Genomic DNA, 21,004 nt, shown 5'->3' with positions numbered 1-21,004 from the left:
GATACCCCCTTCTCACGTACAATGACATTGCAAAGCATTAACGGCTGGGCCGAATGAAATAACCTCCTGTTTCTGAGCAACTAAACGGGCCCCAGCAGACTGCTCTTTGTCAACTCGAGACGAACACATACTCACACCATAAGAGGATGCGCGCTATACGCCCTACGCGCTACCATCCCCTGTGCAGATACTGCGGCGTCCCTGCCACGCTTTAGCACATGGGATGGGAATGTCAAAATAACCCCACATCTCTCGCATCCCAAATCCCTACCGAGAACAGTGGGAGATAGAAGTCCCTAGCTCTTGCCTTAGCACGATAGTGGAGCTGATGGACCGGGCGAAGACGGCGGGTTGCTTCAATGGTGATGATGATGATGATGATGATTAGTGGCTTTCCCTTTAAATCGGGGCGTCGGTTGTCAGCAACCGACTTGCCTGTTTTATTACGTTTACTTGCCCTAGTCCCAGCTAACCTATAGATTTGCTTCCTCCCTCCCATCTCTCCCTCTTTTCTGTTTTAAACTCATCGCCCCCACCCACCCCCCTTTCTTCTCCCCTCGCTGTTCTAAATTCTCGTCCGCATGATTACTCCGCTTGCGTACCCATCCCTTCCCTACTTTTCCTCCACCACCACTCCAGTCGCCTCTTCGTCACCTCTATGGCCTTGAAGTTGAGGTTCCCCCTCGCCCCAAATCCCAAAGCCTCCGCCAGCGTCGTTTCCCCCTCACCCCGCGGTGGCCGTATCTCTGTGCAGCTCCTGACAATATGGTCTATAGTTTCCCGATCACTGCCGCAGCATGCACAAGTTTCATCCTGCTGCCTGTAGCTACCCGTGTATGCCCGGGTTGTCAGGCACCCTGCCCGTGCCTCGAAGAGCAACGCACTGCCTCTCGTATTGCCATAGAATCCCTCCTTCTTAATTTCCCGTTTCTCTGCCCTATAAGTCTCCAGGGTGTTTTTCGCTTCCATTCTCTGTGCTCACTTCGTCGTCTCTGCTGCCTTTACCTGCTTTTTAACTGTTGTGTAAACCCCGCTTTCCCCTACCGACTTTCCGTACCGCTTGGTCAGCTGTCTGGTCCTCCGTCTCCACCGAGTGTGCACGCTCCTCAAATACAGGTACTTAAACACCCTTGTGGCCCATTTTTCGACCTCCATATCACGAAGTCGCTCCTCAAATTTTATCTTGCTCTGCGCCTCCCTCGCCTCGAAAGACGACCAGCCCATATCCCCTTGTACCGCTTCATTTGTAGTTTTACTGAGGGCCCCTAGGGCCAATCTGCCTACCGCCCTCTGATTTACTTCCAGGCCCGCTTGGGTCTCTGGCTTCATGCACAGAACCGAATTAGCGAAAGTTAATCCTGGTACCACGACCCCTTTCCAGACTCCCCTTACCACCTCGTATTTGCTGTATCCCCAGAGGGCTCTATGCTTCATTATAGCCGCGTTCCGTCTTCCTTTCGTCTTAAGGTGAGCCTCATGCGCCTGCGTGTAATCTTCGCTGCTGTTCAGCCATACTCCTAAATATTTATACTCTTTCACCAATGGTATTTCTACTTGCTGCACTGATACTGTTTTGTGCTCCTCGCGTCATTAAAGACAATGATCCCCGATTTTTCTCTGCTAAAGGATAGCCCTATAGGTGCGTCGCTTCTTCACCGCATATATCCATCAAGCCCTGCATACTTATCCGGTTGTCCGCCATCAACAATATGTCGTCTTCATACATTAGCCCCGGAACGCGTTGTTCCACCACCTGCCCGTTTTTCATGTAGGATAAGTCGAACCCCATCGTGCTGACTTCTAGCTTCCTTTCTAACCCCGTCATGTATATCATGACGGGGTGCCCTGGACTGAATGCTCCACCTACAGGACTTTTTAAATCTGATTAAAAGTTGTACTCTTCCTCTTCCTCGGGTGTAGTGCGCGATGTCGAAGAAAAAAGAACGCCTCGCACATGGTGACTGTTCGTCGCTAAGCCAAGTATATATCCTTTTGGTAGACTGAGGGGCTCCGCGCACCGCCCTTTGTGTATCGCCGCCGCATTTGCGCCATAAAGGGCGGTGCTCGATTTCTGCGTTGCCGTTTAGGCTGTTGCCATGGTTAGAAAATTTTGTCTTCCGTCTTGCTCTAGGACAAGCACGTTCTTATATTGAGCGGGCTCTTTCTGCTGTAAGAGAACGGCGGTCGGCAAAACAGGTGCCCTAAATTCACGTTCACAAGGGTAACATAATGAAGTTTGAGCCCGTCCAAAACATAGCAGTTCAGCGGAGCCGTCTATCACAAAAGGGCTAGACAATTCTTTCACAACAGCTTTTATTTTCATAACATTTTATTTATTCGTTCAATAATGAAAAACACTCCGTTATCAGTAATTGGGAAGCACAGTTTATAAAAAATGAATCAGAAACTGTTTACCAAGTAGTAATTATTAGCAATAAAAAAGAAAGTATCAAAGCAGCATCATTCAATACAACAAATAATGCTTCAGAGTTACCACAAACACATCAACAACTTAGCGCCTTTGCGGCGTCACTCTTTCAACTTAAACAGCTGTTTTAATGTGAGGTAGATATCGAGAACCTGAAAATACCGAAACCTGTAAGTAGTGCAGATGTCGCAAAGACAAAACTACATTTTCATTACATCTAGGCCAGATTAGTATTACATACCCATTAGTAACATAGGCGTTCCGATTTGTAATACGGCAGCCGTAAGTCACGGTTTTAGTGTTTCGTGATTACCTGTGATATCCATAATAACAACAGTAGTAGCATTCCTGCTCTACAATGTGACCAAAGAAGCTTCCAGCGTAAGCAATGTTTCATCGTCCCACACACTAAAGATCACGTAGAAAAGCTTGTAGTCTACTTTTACATACTTCGATAAATTCTTTCAGTGCATTTGAAAGGATCCCAAACAAACCAAAGAAATTTCATACGTCGCACATTTGTGGGGTGCAAATACACGTATGTGGTCCCAGCCCATCGCCATACTTCCTTTAGTGACCACATAGACTAAAAGCAATCTAGGCATCCTGATCAGAATATACCTTTAATAGTGTACCATTTGCGGGTCATAGATTTCAAACAAATAGGAGCTCTAAAACAGCCATTTTATGTTGACAATTTGAAACAAACTCGTTTGATACTTAGAATACGAAACACTGCAATATCAAATTCTCTGTCGTCAAAGTATGCCAGAAAGCAAGTACCATATACAATCTTATCAATAAACACCCAGTATGTTTTAACGGCTAAACAAGTGACCGGTAAAAAGAATAAAAGGGGTGTGTCCACTGACAGCTGTGGCGCAGTGGACAGCAGAAAGCCATATTACCACATTAATTCTTGTCGTTGAATGTTCCTCCGGCACTTCACTTCACCGTGCAAGCAGAAGATAACCCCATATACACACGTCCATCATAGCAACCGGAGGGCCTTTGACACAAACACATAAGCCGTCACACATTCTTGCGACTCAAGCGGCCTTGCTGTGCAGAAGATGCTGCTTCGTGGTTCCTACCAGGAACTTGTTAATTGCTGTCTTGCTGTCTGGAGGAGCAGTTGCAGGAAAAGAACTGCAGCAAGGTTGCCAAGATGCTCCGGGAGCCAGCAGAAACTGCAAGCAGAAGCAACGCCAACATGCTATTTATAAGTTGGCACCAAAACGCAGCTCATCCTGAACTGCCCCCAAAATTGCCGTGGCAAAATAATTGGCATTGTTAGGACGACGGTAAAAGACGACCGATAGAATGGTCGCCAGAACGCATGCCTTTAAACAGCGCAGAAACTTGGGCACAGCTGTAAAAGCAGGCAAATGTAAATGAGCGTGATGGGCACAAAGGTCATGCCGAGTACAATTGTAGTCGGCGTGACATATTGGCCAAGACTTGCAGACAAAAGCAGCACCTGCCAGGAGGTTAATTTTTTGCGAGGTTGATAGATTTTAGAAACCATGTGCTTGCGCTTATTGGGAGAGCATAAAAAACTTTATTATAAAAGTACACGCAACTTATCCTGGTATTCAGAAAAACCATGAATGTGCGGACTAAGCATAGCCTAGAGGAGCTGCCTTGACGGGTTGTGCACGCAGGGATAGTATTAAGAAGACTTACCTGCAAATAAAGGGCTCGCAATGTTACTACTATAAGTCTGGTCAGCAACAGTAAGGGAATTAAAGTGACTATTTCAGGGCGGAGAAAATAAAGGGCACCAAAGTTCTGGTGTGATATTCCCGCTATAGATAGGAAGGACGACGGCGTGCGGCAGCTGGCTCTTACAGGGCGACAAAGCATGACGGGAAGCACTTCAAGCAGGACAAACATTTTATTGGGCCTTTCAAGCTACGTCGAAGAAGTCGCCTGTCATTGGTTTAAGAACAGCTGAAGAATACCTCGGCTCAGGCATTTGCAGATGTAAAACTCCCAGCCTGTCTTGCAGGAAACTCGCAAAAAATGAGGGGACGCAATGCGCTATGGAATGTGTGCTAGAAATGAGCGTTAATGATGTGTCTACTGGCTCAATCACGCACCGTGGAGCCAGCTTAATAAAACCGTTGGCAACTATGTAAACGGCTGTAATCAACGGGACTGGAATTACGGAAGTAGGGGATCTTTTGCGGCATGTACTAATTTCATTAATCGAAGGGCAAACCGTCGCACATAGTAGACTGAGAGCTTTAAAGATTAGAAACGTGTTCAATCGGCTCTTTATTCGTCGGATGAAGGATCGGCTCTATTGGCGTGTGTGGAGGTCGCAAACGTACAAACAGAACCGCGAAGTGGTTCTGTGGAAGAAGGCTTCTGGACCCATAGATAATTTCTTGATGTAGACAAAAACATGACGCATTCAATTGTGCGAAAGTAATCTCTACTATTCAAGATCCCTTTCTGTGACGTATAGAAAACTGATCGCCTTCGAAATTCACCGGCTTATCTCCTGGCTTCGCTGCGAATGCCGTCAATGGTCTTCTGTAGACCCTACCAGTTGACGGCATCCTCTTGCTTCCCTGCTCACCTTTCACAGTGCTCCACTTTTGCCTCTGTCCTGCTGTGAGAAACTCAATATTGGTTTGCAGAATTGAATTCCGTTTTCCGGGCTCGCACTGCTGCTACATCATTTTTAGGGCATTATGTTACTGTTGCGAGCCACGACCCCAACGCTTACACGCAAGGCCTTTTTATATTTTTCGCTTAAATATTGTATTAACGGATTTTCGTCCCCGTTTGTGGTTGTTCAAATTACGCTAACGTCTAGTTTTATATTAAAAAACACTGCTAGAAACAGTTAGGCACTAATGTTTGCCTCATAAATCTCTATTGTGTTTTCGCTGAAAAAAGTTGACAGTATTAAGTGTGCTAAATTTAGTAGTTGTGAAAGTGTTTTGCCAATGTTATCGTCTCGCCTCAGGAGTTCTCTCACTTTTGGCCGGTAACGGAACCGAGGGACATACAGACAGACCAAAATTTGCGCTATTAATAGTCCAAGAAAAGCTATCGTCTTCAAAACATTGGTCTCATTTGGATTCGAACCCCGCTCTGCAGAGCAGGAGTCAATTGCGCTACAATTGTGCTTGCAGAGCCCTGCCAAAGTAGGACAACAATTAGGCTTGCACGTGGCTCATGACAGGCCAATATGACGGAAGCTGAGTGCAACATGTGCACGTGAAGGAGAGCTCTCACTGTGGGGAAGATACCGCGTGAATTGTAGCCAGTCTGTCGGTCGGCGTAATCCGCAGAAAAAGGCAAAGAAAGTAGGTAAACAGGATGTAGCTTAAAAAAATATTATAATGATCATTTGGGTTTCGCGTACAAAGCACGCAGGCGGAGTTAGGGGCCCGAGTAATTGTTTTTTGTAGGGTAATTCATTCTTCAAGAAATTCTTTGTTGATCAGTCTTCTAACACACGAAACAAAGCATGGCTTGCTTGTTGTGCCTGGAACGGTACGCATGGTATTCTTTTTACAGGTTGGCAGTCAAGTTCGCATTTCCACATTCTGGATAAAGAAGTTCACATTCTCGGACCAGGAACTCCCATGTTTTCGCTGCATGACCTAACACGTCGCTATATCGAATGCCAAAGCGTTAGGCAAAATCCAAAATGGTAGGAGACTCAGTGCGCGCAGCAGGAGATGAATGTTTTCACAGAGTGCAAGAACGGTTAGGTCAAGCGCACATGTGGGTGCTAGGTTCTGTTAACCCAGGGCGCAGAATCGTGTGCTTGGATGAGTTCCGATGAAAGAGAATATACGGATAATATTACAATCAGCCGTAGAGATAACCCATTCACTGATGCGATGACATGGTTCTAAAGAAAAACGCTTTCAAGACAGAAGTAGGACAAACACATCAGTCTACAAATTTCCTCATCATTACAGGGGCACTCACACAAAAACTATGCATCTTCTCTTTTTTGTTGTTGCGATAAGTAGCTAACGACCTATTTATCACGCGTGGAAACCTCATTTGCTTCAGCCCGCGACCATTGTTTCATTAAAGACGTTTTTAATGCAGCCAGTTGCAGTATCGGTTTCAGCTGGTACCACGAAATGAAGGATTTTGTATAAACAAAGCTTTCACGTGACCACACAAAAGTGTGACATTCGCCGCGCACGGGAACCCCCGCACTTGAAGCGGTATTTACACGAGGGAGCATTTCACCGAAAAAATCCGAGGGAGATCCTGCGTAAACGCAGGCGAACCTGTGCTCGGCCAGCTCGTTCGCTCACAGCAAGGATGCGACTAGCGGAAAGGTATCAGAGAGCACAGCTGCCGTAGCACTGTCGATTCCGCGACGGCGGCAGTTTCTGATAATGCCCCCCCCCCCCCCCCCAGTACTGATCTTGTCAGCCGCCTAATTCAAAAGCGACCGTGGACGTGATGCAGGCGCTGCGAATGCAATTTGCTGCCGCAGGTAGAGAACGACGCGAGACGCTCGAGGCGATGGGTGGGGAGACTCGCGCTGGGAGCAGCCGGCCGGTCTGTCTACAGGTCTGTCTACAGAAGTGTTAGGCTTGGCACTGCGGCGGATATTCGATTGCCGCTCCGTAAGCGGTGCAGATTATACCTTGGTCCTTGGCCCTTGGTGGTCCACCACGGACGGTCGTCGCCGGCGTGGTTTGTAAGCTCGCGCGCCCTGGCGTGTGCTGTCTCGTTGCCGTTAAAATGGTTATCGGAGGCTCGGATTGTGCGTCGAACCACTGGAGTCGGATTATGGTTGTAGTTCTCGGTGGACTTGGCGTCGGCTTACGATTGAGGCCGCTCGTGGCAATATCCTTTGGCGAAGTTACTGATTGCTTGTCTGGAGCCGCAGAGCACTCTTTTGTACGCCGGGTCCACGAAGGCGAGGGCCACTGCTATTTCTTCCACTTCTGCTGCGTGTTCGCATGCCACACTTGCTGACATCTTTCTTGCCCGTCTGACTCGACGGCGGTCATGGCAAATTGGGAGCCTCTGTCGTACTCTGCGGCGTCCACAAATCGCATACCCAGATCTTTGCCGTGGACGTTCAGGAAAGCCTTGGCTCGGGCCTCTCTCCTGCCTCGGTTGTACTCCGGATGAACGTTTCTGGGGATCGGATCGACTCTAAGTGTCTGCCGGATGGTGTCTGGGATGGTCACTTTATACACCTGCTGTGTGTGTTATCCGGTGCCAACCTTCTGGAGGATGTGGCGGCCAGCGTTCGTGCCGGACAACCTCCCCATTTGCGAGGTGCGCAGGGGTTTTGCAGTTTCCTTCAGTGTGTTGTGGATGGCCGGCTCGAGCAGGCGGGTCGTGCGGTGTATTCCGGCAGGCCAAAGGCGATCTAGTAAACCCTGCCTATGATGACGTTGATCTGGTCTTTTTCTTGCTTGTGCCAGTTGTGCAAGGCCGCGACATAAGCGGTGTGGCAGACGACGAACGAGTCGATGAATCGCGGGAGATTCTCCTCCCTCGTTCCGCTACGTCTGTTGGTGATTCTCATGAGGAGTCTCGTGGCGTTGGACGTATTCTGCTGATGGCTCCACCATTGTGGTCCGTGGCATCGATTGCCATGCCCAGGACTCTGATTTTTGGGGCTGTAGGGATGACCCTGCTGTCGCTCGTGCATAGACTGATTTCCTCACATTTTATCGTGCTATGAGTTTGCCCCATTGTGTTGGGTGGCAGAGCAAGAGTTCTGAAGTCTTGGGAGAGAACTTCAGGTCCGTGCCGTGTACATAGGTGTCTATTGCGTAAATTGCAGGCTGCAGCGTCGACTGGATGTGACCGTCGCTGCCTCTACACATCCAAGAGTAATGTCGTCGGAGTATATGGTGCGCCGCACTCTTCGATGCCTTGCAGCTTCTCTGCCACTGCGACCATGACGACGTTGAAGAGCATGCGGGCGAAATGACCGAGCCCTGCGGCGGCTGGCACTGCCCAGCGTTTGCTCTTCCAGCTGGAGATCTCCTGCCACTAGTACGCCACGTCTGTCAACCAGGAAGTCCTTCACGTAGTTGTAAGTGCACAGGCCGAGGTTTCATTGCGAAATTTGTCGCAGGATCGCCGAGTAGACGACCTCGTCGAAGGCACTTTCCAGGTCGAGTCCGAGGATCACCCTGGTTCCCCTGGCATTGTTGTCTAGCACTTGATGTTTCAATTGAATCATGGTGTCTTGCGTGCTCACGTGTTGGCGGGTCTCTTTCTACTCCAGGTACACTTGTCATCGGTTCAGCAATGCGTGCTCGATCACTTTGCCGGCGCACGATGACAGCGATATGGGGCGGAGGTATATCAAGACTTGGCGGTTGGCCGGGTTTCGGGATTAGGATCGTCTTCCCGGTCTTCCACTGGCACGGGAGGCTGCCTCGCCGCCAGAAGGCGCTGATATAGCCTGTCAGTTGTTCCACCGAGCGGTCATCGAGATTCTTCAGGGCGCAGTTCGACATCCGATCGGGGCCCGGTGCTGACCTGGTGTTCAGTTCGTGCAGTGCTGTTCTGATCGCTTCCACGCTGAAGTGTCTAATCCTTCGTTGGGCTCGCCCGTGTGCGGGCCGTGCTGCACAGTCGGAGTCTGCGGCAGGTATTTTGCTCGCAGGCTTGCCGCCATCACATCTTTCCCATGTTCCCTGAGCTCCTTGTGTACCAGGTGTGCGATCGCTTTGGCGAGACTTGGTGTTAGTTCCGTCCAGCCGACGCTTTAGTAGTCTCCACGCTTAGCAGGTGTGCAGTTGGACGTCCACAGCGTTCCATAGTTCAACCACCTGAAGTAGCAAGCGCAGCATTATGCAGGGCTGACCTCTTCGGTCTCATTAAAAATCTTCTCTCTCTGTCATCCCACTGCTGGCGGTTGAGCGAGCGGCAGTGCACCTCGATTCTGCGGTTGAGCTCCGCAACCTTCTTTCTGAGTCTCCGGCTCAGTCTCTGTTTCTTTCATTTGTCCAGGAATCAGTTCTTCGTCTCTATGATGTGCGGTAGGCGGCTGTCCATCAAGTCGGCGTCGACGTCGGTCGCAATCGTCTTGGTCGACGCTTTGCCGTTCTCAACCAAGCCACGGTACGTGGGTTTTATCTCTGTGATTTCTTTTGCTTCATGTAGTTCTTGTCGGTCACATTGTTTTCTGAAGTCCTCCTAATCCGTGCACGTACAGGTGCGCTTGGTGCCTTGCATTCTGTCCGGTGTTCGGACGTCTATATCGACGATCGCGTGGTCGCTTCCCAGGTGAACCATCGTGTTTCTCCACGTAACCGTCGCCGTCCCCGCGTTTCTGAGCGAACATCAGATTCTGTGCCGTGTCCCTGGTGACCGAGTTGCCCTGTCTCATCGGGTGAGCCGGATCTGTGAGGACCGGGAAGTCTAGCTCCTGCGCATCTCGTGCGAGGTTTGTCCCACTGGCCGGGCTGTAACAGTGAACCCATGCTGCCTCTGCCGCATTGAAGTCGCCCCCGTGATCAGTGCCTGAGAACCGGTGGTCTTGATGGCCTTCCGCAGCAGCGTCCGGAACTTGTGGCGGCGTTTGGACGGTTTGCTGTGTATATTTAGTACGAATACGCTCTGCTTCATGCGTGTTTAGGTCGGTATGAGTTCCACGAACGAGTGGTCTATTTGAACGCCGCTGAGTTCGTGGTCGACGAAAGTGAGGCTCTTCCTTACGAGCGTGCATAGTCCTCTTCCCTCTATCATACAGACGTGTTCCCTCTAGCCCATTAGGGTGAGAGTGGCCATGAGTGTTTCTTGGAGTAAAATCACGTCCGGTTTCCGATCTGCGTGCCTGATGTGTTGATTCAGGACTACTTGCTTGCCGGCGAAGTTGCGGCACTTCTAATGTCATGATTATCCCTGAATTACTGCAGGCCATATTTGCTTCGGGTGAGAAGTTTTCCGGATGCCCTTGGTGGCCACTCGATCCCTGGTTATTGCTCAGAGGTGCTCGCGTGTTTTGCGCGAAGAGAGCGTGGCTCACGATCATCGGCGCGTTTCTCTCTAGGTAGGCTGTGCTGTTTGCTAGCTCGGCGACACTTGCATGTAGGGTTTAGATGGAGCTCTGCATGTTGCACAGCATCCTCTTGATGCCCCTGATCGCTGCCTTTACTGGCCTTCGGAGCATTCCTGCTGTTGTTGCTCTATAGCCCGTTTCTTTGAGGGTGGTGCATGCACAAGTTTTGTCCGGAGTTTCTTGACCAACCGGAATTTTGAGATCTGCTCTGGACGCTAAGACACACTACAATTTGACAACCGTTCAGGAGTTCAGCAGGGGGCCATCCTATCTCCCACTCTTTTCCAGTTGGTGGTATCTCAGTTTGTGCGAGGTGTTGCAGCTGTCCCTGGCGTCCATGTCACGGCATATGCCGATGATGTCACTATATGCACCGAAGCTGCAGATCATTACTGAACAGAAAGCGCTGTGCGTAGTCTGTAAGAAGCTCTTGACACGTTAACCAGCCTCCTCGCTGCAACCGTAATGGAAGTTTTCTTGGCCCAACCAAACTATTAACATTAGGGGTAGGCCAAAGGAGCAGGGTGTGGTTGCTCTCATCATGGCGGGTCAAACACTTCAGCGTGACCCAGAACGGCTCACCAAAGGTGAGACGGAACAGCTCGAGACGCTTTACAGGGCAGCCCTTCGTGTCATCAGGAGGCTTCCCATACACACGAAGGTCACTGAGCTGTACCGCTATGCTGCGCTTCTTACCATCAAAGAAACAGTCCTTGCGTGGTCCCGAGGAGTCCACAATCGCCACGAACTCACACCGCAAGGGCACCTGTTACTGTCCTCTGATGGCCCCATTCCACCGTCGGACACGCCACTTATACAGAAGCACATCTCGCGATGGGAGGACACGTTTGTTACAGCGCAACAACCTGCACCCTCTAAAACTCAGCGTCGGAGGTACACATCGCAGCGGACCTCGCTGGTTGTAACCGATGCTACTTCTCGGAGCAGTACAACCTCGATACAGTACAGCAGACACCCAGGAAACGACAAGGCTCATGGACTTGCGAGCGAGGGTTAATTGCAACGCTCCAAGTTGATGCTGCCTGTGAGGCCAATTAGCTGCGTACAGATCCATTAGTGGAGCGGCGCCATCGACGTAATCGACGGAGGCGGGAACTATCAACTACTATTCCCATGCGACGACCCAACACCGCCTGGTCTATCCAGAGGTGCTCAGGTGTTCCTCAACCAGGCGCGGTCGGGGTAGGCTTATAACGACGACGTGGTTGCTCGATGGCGGAAGTATCTGCACCAACCTACATCCCACGATGGCAACCTCCCTAACGGTGGTTCAACTGCTGTGTTTCCCCAACCAGTACGATGCTTCGCCTGCAAAACATACGTGATCCCTGCAATCCGCCATCTCGTTTAGGACGGCGGTGCTCTAGATTGGCTTCACGGAAAGTATCGTCCCGCCTGGGTCCTCTCCTATGATGACCGGATCAGGCCACGTGATCGGCATCAAGATACGCTGGCCGCGTTGTGAAACTTCGTTTGTGAGGCAGCCATGGCCGGAAATTATTAACCCCGCCTTCTCGCCATGAACCCTGCGGCTTCGAGCAATCCCCAATAAAAATATTTGTCTGTCTGTCTGTGCGCGATCGGGACGTTGGTCAGCTCTGAGGGCTGTTTACTCTGCTTGGGTTGTTCCGCCACGGTGGACTCGCACTGGAGCTCGCGCATTTCCTGCATAAAATTTTGTACCAGTTCCCGCAAAACGGCGTTTTCTTTCCTCAGCACCTCTACGACGCTCTTCGCGCTGGTACTTGCGGTGCCGTACCGGATCCCTCACGCGCGGTGCCCCAGGCACTGTCCGCACAGCTCACCGTGTCTTCGGGATACAGTATTTTGGAGCCCGGCTGCGAGGCAGTGCTGTTCTGCCTCCTCCTCTTCCCGCTATGGGAAAGGGACCGGTCACGTGAGGGCGACCGGGACTTGACCGCCCCTGGAGGAGGGCGGGAAGTCTTGCTGCGATAACTGGATGTTGGCCTTCGGGCGCTTCCTTTGCCCCTTGCGCACCACGTACGGAGAGCGCAAAAGGTAAAGGGAACGCGCAAGAGGCAATGGGAACGCTCGCCCGAGTATCTCGTTCGGGAGGCCTTGTCGGCGGTCAGGTGAGCTCCGCCACACAAGCTACACTTGGGGTTGCACGGGTGGTCGGGGTCGGGGTTGACAAGGCCACAGCCCCGGCAGATGCAGTTGGTAGGGTCTGGACAGACATCCTTTCGGTTGCCGCGGTGGCCGCACTGGTACCAGACGTCCATTTGTTTGCGGTAAAGCGAGCAGGGCACAAGCGTTGCGCCGTACTAACATAGTTGGGAACCTTGAGTCCGTCGAACGCGACGATCACTGTGGTCGTGTGGCCGATGCGTATGGCTGCCAGGGATAGTGGATTTCTTGAATTGACGATCTCCTCGTCCAGCTCTCGAGGTCCCTCCTCGGCGGGGATGCCGCATCTCCCTCCCTTGGTCGTGTTGGGAGGTGCCATGTAGTAAGCGCTGATTTCGTGGTGCTTCCCTTTGGTGTAGATTTGCTTTATGTTGGTGTAGCGGTCCGCGTTCGCTGGCGTCGATGTACTGAAGACAACAATGTTCTGCGGAGAATTCAGGCATACCCTGTCTTCCATGCTCTCCTCGCTTGTTATACCAGCGGCCGCGAGTATGGCGGCGGTGACCGTCTGGGCACTGGCTCTGGCGAGGTCGAGGCCGCCGTGTGGCCACACCACGATCTTGGTTTCGTCTTTCGGTAGCATGCGCATTGTCCCGCCTTGATGACTTGTCCCTTTATGTTCATGTGTTTCTCGGCTTGCCTGTCATTACCGGGCTTGTTCGATCTTGCGTCGATTACGGATGCTGAGTCCGTCCCGCGGTGGTGTGGTCTCGACCCGGCGCTCTCCGGCGATCTTCCATCCGGATGCCGCGGTTATTTCTTCGGGGGAAATATCTTCCCCCATTACTTGCACGTTCATTCTTCTGTCTACAACATCGGCGCGTGCCTTGTCGTTGGAGAGTGCATGCATGGCGCCCGCCCGTCAGGGGACCACAGCTGCAGCGCCGGCTCGGCCTAGGGATCGGTGAACGCACTTAGGCTTAGCTCGTTGGCGGCGTGGTCGAAGCACAAAAGTTGAATAAAATCACAAGATGAGGTGTCCCGCCTCGAAATCTGGTATCCGTCGATTCCCCTCGTATTTACGGATCCATTGGTGGGAGCATTTCGGTGACGCATGGTAGAAATTGTTGCGAAAACATTCGAAGAAGATGGCGGCGATGGAAACGCGTTCGCTCACCCCGGCGACCGTAGCACCTCCGTGTGATAGAGGCGTCGGTAGTGTCGCGCAGGAGTAAAGAAGCCGTGCCGAGTAAACGAGTAAAGCGGCTTCACCGGAATGAAAAGTTGAGTAGGGGGAGTCGCCTTACACTTGGCTGTAAAACGGTAATACGCGTGCCTACTAAAGCAAGCATCTGAGACACATGACTGAACGTTTCTGTATATCACGGCAAAGGATAAATAAAGACAATATTCAGGCCCCTGTCTTTTCAACGAAGATTCCTTGGTTGTGGGGTTTGAAGGGGTCCTCAATGGGTGGTGATTTCAAGCCCGCTATCGCTAGATTACGCGTTCGTTTCATTGATTCTTTATACGTGACTTCTCGTCGCCATTTATGGTAGCATGGACGCAGCCTTTTGAGTGTGGCCTAGCCTCTATAACACAGCTTGCGCTAAAGACTACGGCGTCGCTATTGGTGGATTCGGTGGAACGGTACAGCCCTTCAGCGTTTCCTGCTATGGGAGAAGCCGCTGGTGGTTTCGGTGGTTTGGGCGGCGTCTATGCGAGCGACCCCTCGGCCCGGAGTTCTTTGTAGCAACGAATGTCGACCGTCACCATCCATCACACGAGCTTAGCTAAGTTCGTTGATATAACGAGTCGTTTAAAAGACATCAATAACGGTGAAATACAGGGACTGTACTGCGCAGACGGACGCGCTACGCGCGCGACCGCTGCAAGAATTGCCCTGCAGTGTTGGAAAGGAGCGCGTAGAAATATGCACTCACAGCAGCAGCTAAAACTTGTCGCCGCCGCCAGAGCAGGACTATTGTTGAAAATCAGTTTAGGAATGCGTGAAATGGAGGGATATGGCGGTGAAAGATTACGCTTGCTGTCGTCATCGGCGCGGCTTCATAAAGCAATACCGAATAACTGCGGCGATGCAAAGCCCTTTCGGCGCGACCCGGCCTTGTAGAGACCTCTTCGTCGCGACATCGTCCGCATGCGAGGTTGTGTGTTGGGGGCCCCCTATCTGGCCTTGAAATGCTCGTTTCCCCAATTCTAGAACTATTGTGCCGACGCCAACACCGTAGAAAACCGGACTAGTTGGTTATCCCGCTGTGAAGAAGCTAGCACGCCAACGTGAAAAGCAGTGCTGCGCAGTCTCTACTAGACGAAGCATGCGTGTCGACAGCTAACAAAAGCGTGACGTACCGCCGAGCGCAGCCAATGATGGAGCGTATCTCTGATCGCAAGGGCCCTGATAAGTGTCTCTAGGTTGTCTTGCCCCACGCGTATCAGCTCGTAGCATACACAGTGCTTTGAGGCGCGAGGAAAAACTGGAAGCTGTAGGCTTTCCGCCTCAAATCGGTTGGTGCCCTTATTTAGGGCCACTTTAACGCTCCCAAGCTGCACCCGGGCTATCAGGCAGAACATTGGAGATTTGCGGATCAATGTCGGCCACCCGTGAATATTTAATGTGCTTCGAAATAACGACACAATGGGTTTTAGTTATTTGCCTCCATCTGAAATGCAGCCACCGCGGCCGGGTTCAAACCTGTAACCTTTGGCTCAGCAGCACAACCCTTTAGACAGTGAGCTACCGTGGCGAGTCTTTAACGAAGAAGCGTTTGATGACTCGCCGAACTACATCAAAGAACCAAAGAAGATTGTGTCAAAAACATACCAAAAGTTTTCTATTTACGGCACACGTACGTCAGAAGTGACATCGATGGGGTGCATAAACAAGTTTTCACTCTTATCTGTACGCTAGCAATAAAGTGGGATGCTCAGACTGAATCATAGACCCCATCGCGCCACTAATATGTTTCGTTGCGTAATTTTGGGGAGGGGGGGAGGGAACATCCACGCAAACATGTAAATTTTTGGGTGAGTCTGAGAATGTATTTGTTGATCCAGAACTATTTCCCTAGTTTTCGTTATTATCGGCCTAATTGTTTGCTTGGAGTTTATTTTAGAACAGGCCTTATCATTCCCAAATGACAAATATTTCGTATGAACCCATCATGTAATGTGTTTAAGGATTCTTTATTGGCAGTTTGGATTTCGGCCGACCGCCATGGTCTAACGACGACGATGAGTTCAGGGGGGGGGGGGGGGGGAGGGCTCAGCTTTTTTGTAAGGGGTTCGTTTGCGGTCGTCTAAGTTAGGAGTTTGACTCGCAGGCATTTTGCTCTTTCATTGTTGATTTTGTACTTTATTTTCCTGGTTTTGCCTTTGCCACATTGCCATTCCATTTTCGCACGGAAGAACGGTTCGCGTTTGAAGCATCGTCGTCGTTTGAAAGGGGATTGGGATTTTTAAGCGGGCATAACGATAGCTGATTATGCTTACCTTGGTTTTCAGAAGGTTTTGCCAGCTGCCGCATTTCTTCTTGGCGTCCGCGTTTCCCTGGTTGGTTCCTTTCAACAAGCAGTCTGTGTCGGTCTGTAATATTCTGAAGTCTCTCTCTGTGCGCTCGTGACGCTGCTGCCTGGGATTTTTTAATATCTTCCAATGCGGCGGTGTGGATTGCGGGGAATCGCTGCGCGTTCTCTTCGACGTTCCGTGGAGTCTCCTTGTACAGGTCTTGCCTTTTGCTATGCTCTTCGTCCAACTTTCTCTGTCTGAGACGAGCAAAACAAACATTCGGAGACAGATCACTGCGCAGAACCCCAGATATTTTTCACTGTAAAGCGACAGGATGTTTCCCTCCCTACTTACGTAGGTGGTATATATAGAGTAGGCCTAAAACCATAACGACGGGGACCGAACTACATGAACAAGGTTTCAACAGGCATTGTTTAGGTAAACGCTTTTGCTTATCCTTTCGTCGCCAGGAAAACAATTTTTCGACGTGAGGCTCGTTACGGGCTGGACTAAGTTTGAGGAACAAATAATATTGCGTAATATTTAGTTGAACTGATATCTACATTATTAAGAACAGGTTTAAGTCAAATTACAAACTAACCGATATGATCTTGTTTTAGATGTAAAGCAGCTTATGGTCGAGCCTGTTCCATCCGCCGTTGTGTGGCGTCCACACACCCACTGCGCATACCTGGCCAAGCACCGCTGATGATGATTGTGGCAGGATGCCCCTAGGGATTGGCCAACCAAAGAATCCATCACGAAATAGCTTCGCGTTAAACTACCGTCGTCATCTTCCCGTAGGGGAACCCTGAGTAGTATGCGAGGCATTCCTCCTCTCCTCTCCGACGCTCCTCTCCTCTCCGGCGTTCCTCCTCTCCTCTGCGGGATTGCGCAACGAACGGCAACACCTGCGGTTCCGCGCGTGATAATGCGAAGCAGCTTAGGGTTAGAGACGCGACGGTAGCCGCTGCATACTCCGCTGGGGGCGCCACTGTAGCTCCGCGGTATAAATGACGCGCGCGCGTGCTCCGCTCCCCTCATTCTCCTCCGGCAACGCCGCGATAGAACTGAAAACTAATGGGAACTTGAGTCGACCCCATCGCTGCTTCGCATACTACTCAGGGTTCCCCTACGGGAAGATAGTGAATTTTTTTTTTCAATGCACACTCTTACAGAAAATAGGTTAGAAATTAGTGACATCTTGGTGTATCCTGCAGTAAAACACTTTCGTGTTCAACTATAAAACCCGTAAACAAACAACGCTAAGTATAACATACTCTTTATTACTAAAGTTGCATACCCGCAAGAAGACCCTGTGTGCAGGGGTGCCCCCTTTACAGGCCACTTGCTTCGTTGAACTGGCGTCATTTCCGTGACGGGTATGACGTCATTGAGATCTTTGTGTATCCGGTGTTAAAAATGATACCTTCACCTGAAAGTACAAAAATTACTCGCGCCCGAGCCTGTTCCTTGTCGCGGCGTTCCAAGCATAGCCGTAGCCAAAGCTTCCAATGGGTGATGCGCGCGCAGTGGAAAGAGGGAAAATTGAATTGACTTCAAACATCCACCGTGCTTATCGCAGGAGCAGCGAGACATGAGAGAGAGCACGCATGATAGGTGGGTGGGGGAAATAAGGGACGCATTGACGGGGCAGGGACGGCGGAAAACTTGCTTGAAGTGAGCAATGCATGCGGTAATTTTTTTTATCGCTTTGCCGCAAAAGCATCATCGATTTGAGCTTCTCCACGGCAACAAAGTTCACCGCTCCACACAATGTGCGCATGATATATACAGTGCATAAACAATTGGGATAGCTTCCGCAGCGTCGTGACGACAATACAGTTTTGTGTGGACAGAGCACCGTTAGTCGTGCTGCCGTGCCGCCGCATAGCAGCGTCACTGGGAACGTAAACACTTAGATTCCGTTTACGCAGTCGCGCCGCCAATTCGATTAGGCCTTGACAGGCTCAGAACGCTACCGCCGTCAAGAGGTACAGTCCCCGTACATGCTCTTCTGTGTTTACCCTAGACGCCTTCTAGATTCCTATGGCCAGGTATTGTTTGTCTTGAGTGTTTAAATTGCGATAAGAGCGAGTGCAGAGACTGTGACGTCTAATTTCCACGAATGAATGTTTTTTTTCGTTTATCTGTTCTCGATGCGTGTGGAGATTATGCTTGTTTTATTATTTCTTTTGGCACAACCCACTTTAAGTCTAGCGGGTGTTTCATATCTTATTTCTTTCGTCGTCCAATGTGCACTCTTTTCTCGCAGTAAGAGTTTATTAGCCCACTCTCCCAACTTTCCGCGTTAATCATTTTGATAACTGATGCACTTAGGGTTTATATATAATCACGGAAAACATCAAGCTGGTGCGTGTGATAGTGTTTTCATGAACGTTAGTGGTCGGGTATCAGTCATAATCACCAGAAAATATCGACACATGATGTGTAACCATTTTCAAAAGAAAACTAGACGCCTCTTTAATGTACACTTTTCCACAACTGCTGGGAAGACATGGCCAACGCTTACATGTTTCCAAAAGACACTGATTTTGAATGCTTTAAACGTTTCTGGTTCTCCGGTTGTTTGTAAGCCAGCAGACTAAAAATATGGTTCACAAAAAGCCGTGCAATGCTAACTGAAAAAAGTGAAAGAACCTGGGAAGCGGTGCATTAAAACTCGGTGCGCCTAATTGGAAAGGATAAAGAAAAACAAAAACACCCATATCTCGTAAGAAACACGCCACACTAAGGTTACTCTTCTCTCGTGCCGTTTAAATTGCGCTGGTAAAACATTAACTTAGTTATTTGGAACAAAATATTCCTCCTTTTTCATTCAACAACTGCTTACATCACTTGTTCCCGGCCACGGATGGATAATTCCAAAGTCTTACACAGATTTAAACTCCAGGTAAAAATTCACTCGAGGAGAGAGAGAGAGAGAGAGAGAGAGAGAGAGAGAGAGAGAGAGAGAGAGAGAGAGAGAGAGAGAGAGAGAGAGAGAGAGAGAGAGAGAGAGAGAGAAAGTAAAGGAAAGGCAGGACTGTTAACCAGGCTACGGCCTAGTATGCTATCCTGCACGGGGGAAAGGGGAACAATAAGGAAAAAGAAAAAAGAGTGGCAAGGCCTACACCTGGCGTTTGAGCCGCATTTATACGCGAATTTCAACCAATCGCGGCAACATTGTGGCTCTGTTTTGTACCACGCTTTGCACATAATAACGTCTGAAGATGGTATTATGTGAAAAGGGCTGTTCAGGACGCCGGCTAAATAGTCTTTGCATTTTCGTACGTACCTGAGAACATCTAGTGAACACTAGAGGTTGGTATGAAATGGGCAGATCGGCGTCTATGTAGAAGGCGAAACACCTTAAAAACTGTGTGATTTATCTCAGCCTCTCTTAGGCACAAAATTCCAATAGGTGAAGAGTATTTTGAAGCCACTAGCCCGCTCATACACTCTAAAAATGAAAAGAGCGTAATACTCACACATCGTCGCCGTCAGCAAGGGCCCCGGCGGACTCGTTGGTCCTGTGGTGCCCCCGCGTCATAGGATGTAAACACCCAATTAGACGACATGATCACATTAAACAGGACCACAGAAGCGGAAACACAAAAACAGAAATGACGCCATAAAACCTGAAATACCGTAATCAGCAACTAAACACGCAACTGAGCACGCCTACACTACAGCGGTAGGCCTTGCTCTCCAGCGTTAAGGGAAGGTTGGGCCATTTATTGGAGTGACCTTATGGTTTTCTCTAACCAAACATATGTATTTTTGCAGATACAAAGTACAAAGCAAAACAGCCAACGACAGAGCACCATAGGCAATCCAGCAGCAAGGACCCTCTAGTCTGCGAAAGCAGAATGACTACATCCAATATAAGGACTCGTGGAGCCCTCTACTACACAATGCATAACTGCGCGACATGTCAACGAACACTTAGACGACACACGAGAAAGGTTACGCTAGTGTGTCTTCTAAGCCTTCCTTCACCTTTTGCGCGGTTATGCGTTCTCTAGTTGAGCAGCAACTGGCCCAACAACAGAATTCCAGGAAGCGTTCTCCCTCAGGTAAACAGTGTGCAGAGCGCGCATTGCTGCCTTTGCGCCCGCTTGTATACAAGCTCGTCGGTTCTCATCGGGTTGGAATTGTATTAACTATACAAGCGGAGTTCCCTATGGGTTTCATCTGCTATGGATTGGAATCACGGCCATAGTCAATCACAGCAAAATTTAGTTTCGATTTGCGTGGGCAGGACTTCGCTATACCAAGAAGCTGCTAAGTGGGAGGCCTACTTGCTATCGAACGTCCCGCGATCACTGCGCCCCTGGATGGTGCATGGACGTCCAGTGATTTCAGACTGCCCAATCAAAAACATGTATTAGACCTGAAAATACCAACTGGAGTTTAACAAATCATAATATGTTAGCGTGCATTGGTTTAGTGGTACAGTGCGATAGGGTAAAATTGGTGGTGCCTTCGACTGCGCCCTCGCTAGAGCACTGAAATCAGGGACACCTTTCGGTGGCAATGCAGTCAAGCCTACAGAGCCGAACCGGGCAATTAAACTGCGCAGCTAGAAGTAGTTCAACAAAAATATTTGGCTGGGTGTAACTTAAGCAATTCAAACATAGTTCTTGATGTTTACCCGTGAATTGATAAAGCCACTTGATAATTGGCCAGAATATGTGAACCAGAAAGCGTTATTTTGAAGATTTTGGGTGGTTTTGATTGCGGCGTATAGCGTCTAACAGGTTCTCTTCAAAAAAAAAAACATAAAATTGCGTCAGCGTTTTTCCGTCCGTCAGCACGCTACTTCACACGCCACATAGGATTTTCAAGAAGCTTGAGAAAGCTGTCAAAACAAATGAAGCAAGTGTTCTACAACACAGATTGAAGGCGGGCCA

General features: G+C 49.8%; 1 protein-coding gene across 1 annotated transcript in view; it reads right to left on the bottom strand.

Moving 5' to 3' along the window:
• Nucleotides 1-2,342: 2,342 nt before the first annotated feature.
• The window catches only part of LOC144149026 (uncharacterized), an 86,400-nt gene continuing 67,738 nt past the window's right edge, over nucleotides 2,343-21,004 (bottom strand). Inside the window, exons 9-11 of the mRNA XM_077680570.1 lie at nucleotides 19,580-19,621; nucleotides 16,074-16,345; nucleotides 2,343-3,618 (exon numbers count right to left, since the gene is read on the bottom strand). Of these exons, the coding sequence (XP_077536696.1) occupies nucleotides 3,533-3,618; nucleotides 16,074-16,345; nucleotides 19,580-19,621 (400 nt within the window). The 3' untranslated portion in view covers nucleotides 2,343-3,532. The remainder of the gene's footprint in view (nucleotides 3,619-16,073; nucleotides 16,346-19,579; nucleotides 19,622-21,004) is intronic.

Source organism: Haemaphysalis longicornis, unplaced genomic scaffold, assembly GCF_048455015.1.
Source record: "Haemaphysalis longicornis isolate Haplotype H1 unplaced genomic scaffold, Haemaphysalis longicornis Haplotype H1 scaffold_8, whole genome shotgun sequence".
NCBI lineage: Eukaryota > Metazoa > Arthropoda > Arachnida > Ixodida > Ixodidae > Haemaphysalis > Haemaphysalis longicornis.
The sequence above is the reverse complement of the archived record's forward strand: the minus strand, read 5'-3'. Positions and strand labels throughout refer to the sequence as shown.